A 15,341-nucleotide genomic window follows, 5' to 3' on the forward strand; every position below is an offset into this window, starting at 1 on the left:
AAAAAATCACTCACACTCTCACACACTCCCTCCTTTGCCAATCCCCATATTGAAATGTTTCCCAAGAAAAATTAGTCTGACTTAAGCAGTTGAATACTGTAACAGGAACTCTTGAAGATTCTAAAATCTTCAAATTTGTAGTATTTTTCAGTCAAGCCCTGACAGCAAATAACTGCTTGTATGTGCATTGGTTTGCACCAGCCAGCCCAACGATGTGGTTAGAAATTAAAAATGGTTTACATGACAGTCATCAAGAACTAAAAGTTGTACTCATATTCTTGGAGGAGAGTTGTGTTATGGATTGCATGACTGAGTTATGCCCACAATACCCAGTTGGAAATTTTTAGCCCTGATATATGCCAAGCATGTACATTGCTACAGAATGTAATTACCATTTCACTAATCCTGTATATGAAGCACATTATTGTATGCAATTGTTGTATTATGGGAAGCATGCAGAGGCTTTGGAGAAAGTAAGGTGATATTTACCAAGACGTTGCCTGGACTGGAGAGTATTAACCATGAGGAGATTTTAGAGCACGGGAACAGGTCATCTGGCCTATGGTACTGTGGTGAACTAATTTAACTAATCAATCACTTCTGCCTGCATGTCCAGATACCACCATTCTCTGCACAATTATCTGCCTGTTTAAGAGCCTCTATTTTCTTCCACTACCACATCTGATAGTGTATTACAGGCACCTGCCGTTAAAAAGGGGGGAAAAAGACTCCCTGCACCCTCCCTTGAACTCCACCCCTCCCCACTTAATTCCATGCCATCTAGTATTAGATATTACCACCCTGGGGGAAAAGAAACAAGCTGACTATTCTTGCTACATTTCACAAACTTACAAACCCCTGTCCAGTCTCCTCTCAGCCCTTGACATTCAGAGAAATCCTGCCCAGCCTCTCCCTGTAGCTCATACCGTTTAATAAAGGCAGCATCCTTATAAACTACTTTTGAAGCTTCTTCAAAACCTCCATATCTTTCCTATAATTGATCATCTAGAATTGAATGCAGTACCCCAGATGCAGCTTAATCAGAATTTTATAAAGCTTCAAATACTTTATGACTCTTGAACTCAATACCTTGATTAACAAAGACAATCTTTTGAACTATCCATAAAGCCATCAATCTTGGTATAATCTGCAAACTTACTAACCTGCCCTTTCAGGTTTTCATCCAAGATATTTGTATCACATGGTAAAGGTCCCAGTATGGATTCAGACGTAATGTGGGATATTTGACCTCTTTCCTACCCCATTTTAGGTTGCCACCCACTTTAAGGTGACCACTCATCCTGGTGCTTAATAAATATAAGGTAATGTGCCTTAATGGTGTACATCAACTCCAGTCTCCTAGCCAACTTCAACTCATTGCAGTTGATCTACAGATGGAATGGATCCATAGCAAATGCCACCTCCCTAGCACTACATTTCTGGAGCATCTGGACAGGCAAGCGCCCATGATAAACTATTGTTTATTGACTACAGCTCTGGTTTTCATATTCCATGTGAATTCATCCCTCAGATTCCTGGACCTGAGCTTCTGGATCCTTGACTTCCTGACCAACAGAGTACAGTCAGTACCACTATTATTCTCAAAATGGTCCCGCAAGGTTATGCCCTCAGCTCCCTACTCACTAAACATTCATGACAGTATAGCTAGATTCTGCTCTAACTCCTATGGGTTTCTATATAATTCCACCATAATAAGCTGAATCTGAAGTAGCACAGTAATGACAACAACCTTTCTCAAGGTCATTCAAACAAAAGAAGTGGTCATTTCCTACAGGAAAAAGTTGGTGTGGAGATGCAATGAACACGGGCCTGTTTACATCAGTGGTGCTGAGGTCGAAAGGTTTGAGAACTTCAGGTTCCTAGGAGTGAACATCACTAATAGCTTGTTCTGGTCCAATCACATTGATGCCACAGAAAAAAAACATAGTGTATCCAGCACCTCTACTTTCTCTGGAGGCTAAGGAAATTTGGCATGTACACTTTGACATTCATCATTTTCTATTGATGCACTAAAGAAAGTATCCTGTCCAGATGGCTGCAGCCAAGTCTCTATGGATCCCATGCATCTTAATCTTCTGGTTGAGGCTACTGTGAGGGATCTTGTCAAACACTTTAGTAAAATCCCTGTTCTACTTTCACTGATAGCCACCTTCAAAAACAATTAGCTTAATAACCTGCCCTGCACAAAGCCATACTGTTGGTTACTCATCATTGCATGTATTTCCAAATGCTTATAAATGCTAACTATCCCTGTAAGGACCCTCTCCAATAGCTTCCCTGTCACTGACATGAGATTTGATAGAGATAATCCTGGAAATTATAGACTATTTGGATAATGTTAGCTACTCTCCAGTCCTCTGGGACTTCTCCAATGGCTAGAGAAGACATGAAAATATTGGTCAAGGCCCCAGCAATCTCATATCTTGCACCTCTCAGTAACCTAAGTACATCCTATCAAGCCTGGTGATGTATCCACCTTAATATTCTTTAAGAAACTCAACAATGCCTTTATCTCAATAACCCGGCATATTAACACACTCCACACTGATCACTGTCTTTTACGTCCTTCTTGGTAAATACCAATGTAAAGTATGTGTTTAGAACCTTGGCTATGTCCTCTGTATCCAAGCATATGAGCCCTCCTTTATTCTTGAATGGTCTTAACCTCTCTCTAATTATCTCCTTGCTCTTAATGTATGTATAGAATGTCTTAGGATTCCCTTTACTCATACTTGCAAATGAAATTTCATGCTCTTCTAATTACCTTGAGTTCGTTTCTAGCTGCTTTGTGGTTCTCAAGGGCTTCATTTGATTTTAGCTTCCCAAACTTTATGCTTCTTTTATTTTCTTGACTAAATTCACCACCTCTCTCATAATCCAAAATTTCATTACCTTGCCATTCTTGTCCTCCTCCATACTGGAAGCAGATACAATAGCAATGTTTAAAGAACAACTGTACTCTGTGCAGTTGGTCTTTAAACACCTTTCCCATGTCAGAGGTGGACTTGTCTAAAAACCTATTTTCAATTAGTTCTTCCTAATAGTCTTGTAATTTGACCAACACCAATTTAATATTTTTCTACATGTATCCTTATCAATTCGTATCCTTATTCATAACTCAGTTAAAACATAAGATCGAATAATCTTCAAACACGAGGAATTCTGCAGATGCTGGAAATTCAAGCAACACGCATCAAAGTTGCTGGTGAACGCAGCAGGGCCAGGCAGTATCTCTAGGAAGAGGTATAGTCGACGTTTTGGGCCGAGACATCGACTGTACCTCTCCCTAGAGATGCTGCCTGGCCTGCTGTGTTCACCAACAACTTTGATAGAATAATCTTCAATTGTTTTCTATGGAGCGTTGGAAGCTGAGGGATGGGGGCAAATTAATGAAAATATTAAATTAAGAGACATAGTGTGGATAGAGTAGAAATGTCAAATAAAAGGGCATAACTTTAAGATGAGTGGGTACTTTTAAAGTAGATTTACGAAGCAAGTTTTTTTTTAACTTAGTGGTAGATGTCAGGAAGCCATTGACAGGGAAGTGCTGGAAGCAGATACAATAGCAATGTTTGAGGTATTTAAATATGAACAGCCAGTGAATGGATAAATGTAGACCACATTGCAGACAAATGTACATTTAAATTGTCATCTTGGGCCAAAGGGCCTGTTCCTGTGTTGTACTGTTCTATGCTTTAACTGTATGAATATAATGTTCTCCTAATTGCTTCTGCCAAGTTTTTTGCCCTTTATCAAACCATGGGGGCTCTTTGTCATATTTTTACTCCCTGACTCCTACATCAATGGACTAACTTATCTTACACTAGTTTTTTTTTCAAATCCTACTCTCAACAAAGGAGTAAAAGTTCAAAGTAAATTATTATCATAGTACATGTCTGTTGCAATATACATCCTTGAGATTCATTTTCTTGCAGCAATCAGTAAATACAAGAAACACAATCGAACCAATGAAAGACCAAAGATGGATATCAGCCAATGTGGAGGGAGAAAAACAAACAACAAATACATAAAAAGGGGAAAAAATAATATTAGTACCTAAACAATAAATGTCGAGCATATGAGATGAAGAGTCTTTGAAAGTGAGTCCATAGGTTGTGGGAACAGTTTAGTAATGGGGCAAGTAAAATTGTTCCTGCTGGTTGAGGGGTAGATCTCAAGTATAAAGCAAGTAGAGCAGGGGCTAAGCACACAGCCTTGTGGTGTACCTGTGCTGAAGAAGATTGTGGAGGAGATGTTGCCAATCTGAATGGACTGGTGTTTGCCAGTGAGGAAATCAAAGATAGAATTGTACAAGAAGGTATTGAGGCCTAGGACTTGAAACTTAGTGATTAGTTTTGAAGGGGTTATAGTATTGAATGCCAAGTTATAGTCAATGACGAGCACCCTGATATATGCTTCTTCACTGTCCTGATGTTCCAGGATTGAGTGAAGAGCTAATGAAATGGCATTTGCCGTTGAATGGAGTGGATCTAAGTCGCTTCTCAGACAGGAGTTGACATGCTTCATCACCAACCTCAATGATTTCATTACAGTGGATGTAAGTGCTCCAGCTTGATGGTCATTGATGCAAATTACCACATTTGCCTTAGTCACTGGTATAAGTGAAGCAGGTGGGTACCTCAGACTGCGGAAGTGAGAAGTTAAAGATCTGTGAACATGCCAGCACAGGTCTTTAGTATTTGCCCAGTACCCCATCTGGGGTGGATGCTTTCTGTGGGTTCACCCTCCTGAAAGGTGCTCTCATGTCGGCCTTAGAGACAGAAATTACCGGATTATCAGGGGCTGTGGGAGTTTGTAAAGGTAGGTTGTAGGAGGTGACAGCATTCAAGCTGTGTCACAGCTGTTGAGTATCCTGGAGAGATTCGTGTTTGGTCTAGAATTGCCACTTTGTATGTGAGATGGTTTTCAGAGATCATACCTGGACCTCTTGTATTTAACCTGATCACCAAACCTGAATAACACTGATCAGGCACCTCAACAGATTGTGGATCTCATGGTTCATCCAGGTCTTCTAGTTAGAGAAAAGTGAATGATTTTGTGGGGACGCACTTGTCTACGACTGTTATAAAGTTTTTGACATCTGTGCTGAATTTGTTCAGATCTTCAAAGTCCTTGAACATGGCCCAGTTTACTGACTTGAACCAATCCTGTAGCCATTCGTCAGCCTCCTGCAACCACTTTTTTGTTGTCCTTATTTCTGGAGCTTTGCTCTTTAGCCTCTACCTGTATTTAGGTAGGAGGAGGGCAGCTGATTAATCAGATTTCCTGAAATGTGGTCAAGGCATGGAAAGGTAGGCATTCCCAATCATAGTTTATCGTGACACTCAATACATTGAGAGTTTGCTTAACACCTGCTTTTGATGGTATGTAAACTGTGGTCAGGATCATGGAGGAAAACTCTTTTGGTAAGTAGAACAGGTAATCATCATATGTTCTGGGTTGAGGAAACGAGTGTGACAAAACTACTAATTTATCATGCAACTCAAACCCTTACCTTTTGCCTTCTCCAAATCAACAGTCTGATTCATTGAATTTATCAAGAAGCCCTCAGGTCTTAATGTATTCGCCAGGTCTGGAGTGAACTGTTTCTGTGAAACACAGAAATCAGCAATTCTACATTTCTCTACAGCAATCTTGCCTTAGTACCTCAATCTTTTTCAGCTATTACATTTGCTAACAAGATAATGGGTAGAGGAAGTTTCTTTTCTTGGTGTTCTCCCCTCCTCCCTCTCTTTTGTCCATGGTGATATACCTTAGTCTGCTTAAAGATGCCATATTTGCATGCTTGAGAGTTAAATCCGCTGAGTCGTTTAGAAAATCATGAAATCACTAGTTCATTAAGATGGTTCACAAGTACATTGCTTAAAGGGAAATTACATACAGGCTGCAGATTGCAGTAAGAGTAATTCAGAAGTGTATTTAGAAGTTTTGTAAGCAGCTCACAACTTATCATTATGGTTCACCAGCACCATTTTTTAACAAAAGATGGAAATTTTTTTTTGACACCATATGTTCTTGCAGTTTTGGTTATGGCATTAAATATTTAGAGTTCAAGCACTTAAGTACAGAATTAGCCTGTCTATGTGGGCAGCTGCTCAACCTAGAACCTTCTGTCCTTCAGTAAGTACAAGGGAAATGAACACACAAGTTTCCAATGCCAGAAACAAATGTGTGCCATATAATGCAAATTGAGCAGGATGAAGTGCGTAGACCTGTTAAATGTATCACTGCTACTAAGGGTCTGATTTTGGACCACATTGAACACAGTTTCTAAATTTTGTTCTGAATGTGGTCCAGGGCTTTTGATGTTGCTTCCTAACAACCATAGTTAAACCAGGACTACATAATACCAATATTTGCCAAATTATTCCAAAGCAATTTGCTGACTAAAGATTACTCCACAACCGAAGAAATAAATTTACTGCTGTTCTCTTATAGCAAAACTTTAAACAAAATAACTATGGCTATATTACTAGTTTCTAATCAAAGGCAAACAAAAATAGATATCTACATCCCAAGCTGTAGAGCTTTGAAGTAAAAGCAATTTTAATTATTTCTAATACACCTGGGAGCAGGGCATTTTGGTGTAGGATCTTTGATAGGTATTTCAGGAATTACGTTAACTTGCATCATTGGAAGACATTTTTGAAAAATATCAGTTTGCCGTTGTACTCTCTCTAAGGTAACAGGACAGGAATATGCTGTCTCTAGCACAGGAGATGAGCAATTCCTAGTCACTATCCTTAGGTTTAATGCATCTACTAAACCTAGTGTTATCCACTTTCATCGATTCAACACCAAGGAAACACAAGCTTGTTGTAGTAGTTGGTCTTTAACTGACACCACAAGTATAGTGCAATAGTTAATTACATGTCTCAATTTTTTTTAAAGATAATAACCCACCAACCATAAGCTGATAGAATCCTTAATAGCTAATAGATATACGTATGAAAATAAACATAATTTGTCCTGATATTATTGCCACACCATGGATTTTTTTTTCCCCAAAACCATCTGCAGCCAGTTGACCCCTGTAGAAACGTCAATAGTTAGCAACTTTCTACAAACTTTGTAGTTGAAGACAAATTTTTAATACTCTATAAACTTAAAGATGTATACGTACCACAAGATTTGGTGTACTGTGCAATCCTGGTACTTATAGTGGGCTTGCTTTGAGTTTTATTTATGATCCCTTGCTGTGGACGTTATTTTATGTATAGCTCTCAGACATTGGCTGTGTTTATTCCAATTTACCTGCTCGTGGATGTTTTGTCTCTACAGGCTCTAGAACAGAACTCTTTCTAAAAGATTCCAACTAACTTCTATTTTCCTGACAAAATAGGATTACTTCTTACAAAATCCAAATTTAGATTATTAATGCAGAGTTCTCTTGCTTCAGGTTGACTGTTGTATCCTATTCCAGAGCTCTTTAAGCTAAGGTTTATGTTCTTTCTTGCAAAGGGAAAGACTTGTCTTTTGATTGTCTTGGCAGTGCTGACGATGTATCTCAGTATTTTTCATGTTCATTATAGTCATAGTCGTACTTTAATGATCCAGGGGGAAATTAGTTTTCGTTACAGTTGCACCATAAATAATTAAATAGTAATAAAACCATAAATTATTAAATAGTAATACAGTATGTAAATTATGCCAGGAAATAAGTCCAGGACCAGCCTATTGGCTCAGGGTGTCTGACCCTCCAAGGGAGGAGTTGTAAAGTTTGATGGCCACAGGCAGGAATGACTTCCTATGATGCTCTGTGTTGCATCTCAGTGGAATGAGTCTCTGGCTGAATGTACTCCTGTGCCCAACCAGTACATTATGTAGTGGATGGGAGACATTGTCCAAGATGACATGCAACTTGGACAGCATCCTCTTTTCAGACACCACCATCAGAGAGTCCAGTTCCATCCCCACAACATCACTGGCCTTACGGATGAGTTTGTTGATTCTGTTGGTGTCTGCTCCCCTCAGCCTGCTGCCCCAGCACGCAACAGCAAACATGATCGCACTGGCCACCACAGACTTGTAGAACATCCTCAGCATCGTCCAGCAGATGTTAAAGGACCTCAGTTTCCTCAGGAAATAGAGACGGCTCTGATCCTTCTTGTAGACAGCCTCAGTGTTCTTTGACCAGTCCAGTTTATTGTCAATTCGTATCCCCAGGTATTTGTAATTTGTAATCCTCCACCATGTCCACACTGACCCCCTGGATGGAAATAGGGGTCACCGGTGCTTTAGCTCTCCTCAGGTCTACCACCAGCTCCTTAGTCTTTTTCACATTAAGCTGCAGATAATTCTGCTCACACCATGTGACAAAGTTTCCTACCGTAGCCCTGTACTCAGCCTCATCTCCCTTGCTGATGCATCCAATTATGGCAGTGTCATCAGAAAACTTCTGAAGATGACAAGACTCTGTGCAGTAGTTGAAGTCCAAGGTGTAAATCGTGAAGAGAAAGGGAGACAAGACAGTCCCCTGTGGAGCCCCAGTGCTGCTGATCACTCTGTCAGACACACAGTGTTGCAAGCATACGTACTGTGGTCTGCCAGTCAGGTAATCAAGAATCCATGATCCAGGAAAGCATCCACCTGCATCGCTGTCAGCTTCTCCCCCAGCAGAGCAGGGCGGATGGTGTTGAATGCACTGGAGAAGTCAAAAAACATGACCCTCACAGTGCTCGCTGGGTGTGTCAATACTATGGGAAACATTAATACTGGGCAAAATCTGAACTGTAGGGGTATTAACATTGGGCAGATAGTGACCTGTTAGGTGTCTTAGCAGTGTGCTGTTTGAATTTGGTGGGTTTTCATGCTGAACTTGTCTATTGGTTCCATTTTATCTCATCAAAGATAAGAAATTTTTCTGGTGCATTTTGTGTGTGTTGTTGATTTTTATCCCATCGGCCATCTCAGTAGCAAGTTTTCCACGATGGTGTGGAATTACAACAGTGGGAGAGCGCTGGTCTTGATGGTTATAGGCATGGGCAATAATACAGAGGCATAACTTGTAGATCTGCTGAATGATGTACCCCCTCCCCCATTTAGAGGCAGAGCCTCCTGTTCAATGCTGACCTTAAACTTGGGGGTGGTAGTCCATGTGCATTCCCCATGTCTCCCTGTGATCACATAGGCTTGCTCCCACATTCTCGGATGTGCAGATCAGTAGATTAAATTGATTGGGGAGAGGGGTTGGAGAAGAGTTGATAGAATACTATTAGTGTATGGTTAATGTAATTGGATGTTTGAAGGTCTAACTGGATTTAGTGAGTTGGAGGACCTGTTTCAATGCTTGTATCTACAATTGTATCTCTAAGTTATTAAGAACAGAAACAGGCTCTTCAGCCCAACTCATCCACCCAATCACGTTGCTACTAAACATTTGCCTGCACTTAGCCCTCTGAAAACTTTCCATCCGTGTACCTGTCTATACTCCCTTTCGCTATCTAAATTATTTTTTTTTAATGTTGTAATTGACCTGCCTCTATGGCTTTGTTTGGCAGTTTATTCCATGCATTTACCATGTTCCATATGGAAACTTTTCCCTTCAGGTTTCTTTTCAATCTTCCCTCGCTTTTGTTTTGTAACTTCAAGACATTAAACTAATTCAAAGGAAGAATGCTTAAATACGCCCGCACACACCAGGTTACTCAAATATTACTGAAATATTAAATACAATACACTCACCTTAAATTTATGCCCCTTAGTTTTAGACTCTACCGTTTGGGGAGGGGGGGGGTAGAGACACTATGATCATCCAATTTAGCTTGGCTACGCCCACTAATCCAACTTTCAATTGCGGAACAACCCAATTGTCACAAACTGGTTCAAATTAAACATTCCATTATGAGTGTTAGACACCAGGTTTAGGGGCAGTTAATACCTCTCAACCATCAGTCTCTTGAACCAAAGTGGATAGCTTCATTCAACTTCACCCGCCCCAGCTCGGCAATATTCCCACAACAGATAGGCTCACTTCGAAGGACTATTCATCTCATGTTTTTGATATTTATTATTACTATTATTATTAATTGTTTTTGTATTTTGTGCAATACGTTGTCTTTTGTACATTGGTTGAACGCCCAAGTTGGTGCGGTCTGTTATTGATTCTATTATGGTTTTTAGTTTATTATGGACTTATTGAATATGCCCGCAAGAAAATGGTTTATGGGGACATATATGTACTTTGTTAATAAATTTACTTTGAATTTTCATTTGTATTCAATCAGCATATCCAAGGCACATCTGAGTACTTTTTATTGATGGTATCTGCAAGTTGAATTTGGTGCTGAGCAATTTGTGCCGAAGATATAACTATGGCCAACATTCCCGTAATCTCTCGCAGAGTTTCACGAGGTAGTGAATTGCTCCCAGCAGCTCTGGAGAGTGAAGTTCAGTCTTGGCTTTCACTCGGCGGGGAGAAGTGATGAGACGTTCGGGAATGTAGAAATGAGGTCGGGAAACGTCGTGTGTAAGTGGACGCTCAGGTCGTTGATATTATCTGCTGTCTTCTTCATTGGATTTCTAATAGGTGAGCAGGGCGTATCAAATAGTATGCGCAATTTCTCCAGAGGCCGCTGCAGAGGGCCAGATCGAGATTTTGGTTTTAATTAGACCGTTGTTTATATAACGACTAGTTAAACCATGAAACATCTACATGTTGTTAAAGTGCATTTTCCTAACTACGATCTGAGCCCGCTTCGAAGTTTAAGTATAAGCTATCAGTTAAGTCCAATTGAATCAAATTAATATCGTTAACCCAAATTTGAAACTTTCTGTTCAAGGATGGATTGGTCGACCGTGTATCCACTCCACTCCGGTGAAAAATCGAGATATTCGGAGCAAACTACTGCACGAAATGCAAGCTGAAAACATCAGATCATATCTCCGGTACGGCTCCCAATTCTTCATATCTTGCCCTGTTTCTACCAGTTTAAGTCGTTGCAAAATTGCTATCTTTAAAAAAAAGCATTCTCACAACAATAAATCTTTCTCTTTCCCACACCCCTCCCCCTGCAAAAAAAAGCGCTCTTTTACCGTGTACAGTATGTGTAAAATATCTGGGGCCACGTTTGTTGGTTTAGTACGGGTTTATCTCAGGAACTGTTTAGGTTTGGTCTATTTTCCATGTGCACGGTCGCCCTGCTCCTTCTGGCGGTAGAGAAGGAGGGAGACCCCCACATAGATTTGGAACTGTAGTGGAGATACTAGCGCGCATTCTGGACAAGGGTTCCTACTATAGACGATGCTCCCGAATTAAATATTACTAAAATGCTTGCTGAAATCTAGCCAGATTAATAAAATAACGGCCTTGTAGTTTCATGACTTTAGTATGTGCGTAAGGTTCTAAATGCACGTGAGGCCACTTTAAAACAAAACCAACATCCCGTTCAAGTCCCGTTGCTGAGACGCACTGTCTGCTGTGAATTCAGTGGAACACCGTGGGAATACTGAAATTTATTTATTGAGGAGGGAAAACCGTGGGAACCCTGTCTGCTTGGTCCAGGTACCACAGCTTGGTGGAACTAAGCTTAGAATCTTCTCGTCCTAATATTTCGTCACAATATTGATCCTTTAATCAGGGGCTTGCAGCGGATAGGAAGGGAGCAGAGAGGCATTCTCATAATTACTTGTGCGTATTTAAACTGACTGCTAAATGCATCACCCAAGAGGGCTGTGGTGGCTGGTCACTAGGCATATTTAAGACTCAGAATTATACTGTATCAGAAAATTCCTCAAGGGATGTAGGGTCATTTCAGCAACGTGATGTGAAAATATAGCATAAATTGTGATTATATTGAATGGTAGAGCATGGGAGGTCAATTGCCGCCTTGTTTCTTGCCTTCCGTCAAATGTGAACACCCATTTGACTTTTCTAACTTCCGTTAATGCCCCTCCTCCCTTTATCCCTTATTTTATATTTTCCCCTTTCTTTCTTTTTTTCCTCCCTCTGTCCCTCTCACTATACCTTCCTGTGGCGCTCCCCTCCCCCTTTCTTTCCCCCTAGGCCTCCCGTCCGATGATCCTCACCCTTCTCCGGCCTCGTATCCCTTTCGTCAATCACCTGTCCAGCTCTTGGCTCCATCCCTCCCACTCCTGTCTTCTCCTATCATTTCGGATCTCCCCCCTCCCCCTCCCACTTTTAAATCTCTGACTATCTCTTCTTTCAGTTAGTCCTGACAAAGGTTCTCTGCCTGAAATGTGGACTGCTTTCTATAGATGCTGCCTGGCCTGCAACGTTCCATCAACATTTTGTGTGTTGTTCTCCTTCATAAGTTGTATTTTTGTCCTCATTTGTTACATAATAGCTTCTACGGTCATATTGGCAGTTTCTAATAAATATAATTACATGACATGGGCAATGGAGAAATGTAAGATTAATTGGGCAAATAAACGCATTGAAGGCCTAGTTATGGATAAGCTTGAGGTCACATTGAAGACCAAAAAATCATAAGAGCTGTAAATGTACATTAAGTAACTCTATGGAAATCCTGTCAATTAAGTAAAGAGAAACCTTGCTTCCTCATTGTGCTCATTGTTCAGAGGTATACTGTAAAAGAGCACAGCATAGAACAGGTCCTTTGTTGCCGTTTCCCACTCTCCTCCTCCGCCCCCAGTCTGTGGCAGCCTAAACTAATTCCTTCTGTTTACATGTGACCAATATCCCTTGATTCCCTACGTGTACATCCGTTCGTCCAAATGTGTCTGATATTTGCATCTACCAACTACCCCAGCAGTGTATTTCAAGGCATCTCCTACCCTGAGTTTTTAAAAATAATTTGCCTTGTGCATCTCCTTTGAACTTTTTCCACTCTGACCTGAAAGCTATGCCCTGTAGTATGACATTTCCACCCAGTGAAAAAGGCTCTGAACTATCACTCCATCAATGCTTCTCATAATTTTATAGTTTTTTTTTATCAGGCCACCCTCAGCTTTCTCATGCAGGGTGGGGGGTGGTGAGAATCAATTTCCTGCTGCTGGATTGTTATTTGTTAAGACAAATTTTGGTGAGTAATAACCAGGTCTTTATTTTGTATTCATTAATAAGGCAACTGTTACTGTAGTATGATTGCATTGTCGAAAGAATTGACAATTCCTTTCCTCTCTCATATACTGCTTGACCTGCTGTGTTCTTCTGCATTCTCCAAATTCTCTGCATCCTTTTTATAGTGAGATATTTAGAACTGCACACAATAATCCAAATGTAGTCTCACCAAAATTTGACATAGCTGCATTGTGGCTCACCAATTTTTATGCTCAGTGGCCTTATCAATTAGGTCAGCCTGCCAACTGTCCACTTTATCCGTTTGTGTTGCTACTTTCAGGAAGATTTTGGTTTGCACCCCAAGATTCCTCGATGTTCCGAGGAGTTCTACCGTTTATTGTATGTGTTCTTCTTGTATGTCATCCAAACCTGGTCTGGGCTATCTGTGACTCCAGTTGTAATGAAATATAGTTGATTCTGTTCGGGGGCATTTAGGGTGAGCAATGAATGCCAGTGATCCTCATGTCCTAACAAAGATATGTAGTCCACATTACTTAAGTTTGAGGGTGAACTGGTTATAGAGTCAGTGACTGACACAGCCTCAGGACATTTCTGTTAGTTTTAATGCAAGCTGTTTATATACATGGTGTTATTTAATAGCATTTCTAACATGGCAACATTTTCAAGGCAACAAGCAGCCTGTATGTAGTAATCTTGTAACAGAGAAGCAGAGTTAGTTAAAGATCTGGGAATTTAGATGTCTTTTAAGGTTAAGAGGTAGAAAGGCAAAGAGTTTAATGAGTGTAGCTGTGCTCAACTGGGGATGTAGAGAAGGAGTTTAAAGGGGACAATGTGGCCAATAGTGCCGAAGACTACAAAGAAGTTGAAAAGGATAAAAAAAAAGTTAGTCTACCATGTGATGGTCCCACAGGATGCCATTTGTGATTTTGAGTGGAGGGTTCAGTACTGTAATTGGGTGGGAAATAAAGTTTTAAAAATCATTCATTCAGGTCAAGTGAAAATAATCCCAGGTTTGGAAAGTGACAAGTACATGGACTGTGGAGAGAGAAAGTGCGCCAGGAGTGGGTCTATAATGAAGTGTAGTTTTTGGCAGATTTGACAAAGGCGACATATCTAAAAACACATCAGTACAATATATGGGGGTTGTAAAAGGAAGTTCACTGCTTGGCTATTTGAAGGGAACAGAATAAGAATGAATCCGCAAAGCTGTAAACTATAGTCCACGGGGGGGGGGGGGAGAACAAAACAACACCATTAATTTTAAGTTGATCATATGACATTTCACATGATGTGCCATCCACATATGTTACAGGACCACACAAAATTTGTTATCGTGGAAGTTATTAGGGCAGGTAAACCAAAGTTCTGTCACGAATCTGTATTTGCAATACAGTAATAAACAATTATTCAGAGCAATTAAAAAAATTGATTTGAAGACATGCAATTAAAAATTGGTCAAGAGCTACATACATGTAACGCCTTGGTAAAGGTTTTATTGCTAATATTGTATGGTATTTTGTGTAATGATCTTTCTGTAGAAGCAGTGGGTTCTGCTGGCAGTGTTTGGGTTGTTGTTAAAGATGATGGATGCGTAGGGATGTGTGGCGCCCAATCAGGAGAATGCAACTGGGAGATGATTCTGGAGACCGCTGGGGGAGCAGGTTTTTGGGACGTACACTGAGGTGGGTTGGGATCGTCAGTGGGAGATGAGAGAGAAGGCGCTGAAGAGAACAGGCTGTAGGATTGGATTGTCAGTTGGAAAACGTAATTTGATAGAGCCCAAGGTGTAGTGGTCTACTGAGGATTGGTGAATATGGCTTTTGGAAGATTTGAGTCCAACCAGTGCACATTTGATTGTTTAATTATAATGGGCTCTTTTTGTTTTCTTTACTAGCTCTTTGGTTAAGTTAACACTCATAAATATACTTTCTTTATAATTGTATGCAGTATATGATCTGTTATTTCATGCCAATGGGCAATTGCAGGGGGCAGTAAATCTCACAGCATTCACACAAACCAGGGTTTGGGTGGGCAAGACATCCCAATCTCACGGATTTGGTAGGACCAAATCCAAGACATATATACCCTAGATGTACGCAGCCTGAGAAAGGTGGGTTTCCTCACCACAGAGTCCACTGGCTGTTACCGAGAGGCTAATGAGCCATTTCTAGAGATGCTCAGTTTCATTATAGGGGCTTCGTCTCGGATTGAATTTGTTGAACACTGTGTGATTTTTGTAAGAATTGATTAAGTGGGTTTGTGTTTAAGCCTGTGTTAAACTATTATCTGGGGAAGT

The 15,341-nt window shown here is 40.5% G+C and overlaps 1 protein-coding gene across 1 annotated transcript in view; it reads left to right on the forward strand.

Annotated features, from left to right (window-relative positions):
* Window positions 1-10,403: 10,403 nt before the first annotated feature.
* naalad2 (N-acetylated alpha-linked acidic dipeptidase 2) overlaps window positions 10,404-15,341 on the forward strand; it is a 104,563-nt gene continuing 99,625 nt past the window's right edge. The window contains exons 1-2 of the mRNA XM_072264360.1: window positions 10,404-10,570; window positions 10,824-10,929. Coding sequence (XP_072120461.1) covers window positions 10,489-10,570; window positions 10,824-10,929 — 188 coding nt within the window. The 5' untranslated portion in view covers window positions 10,404-10,488. The remainder of the gene's footprint in view (window positions 10,571-10,823; window positions 10,930-15,341) is intronic.

Source organism: Mobula birostris, chromosome 7, assembly GCF_030028105.1.
Source record: "Mobula birostris isolate sMobBir1 chromosome 7, sMobBir1.hap1, whole genome shotgun sequence".
NCBI lineage: Eukaryota > Metazoa > Chordata > Chondrichthyes > Myliobatiformes > Myliobatidae > Mobula > Mobula birostris.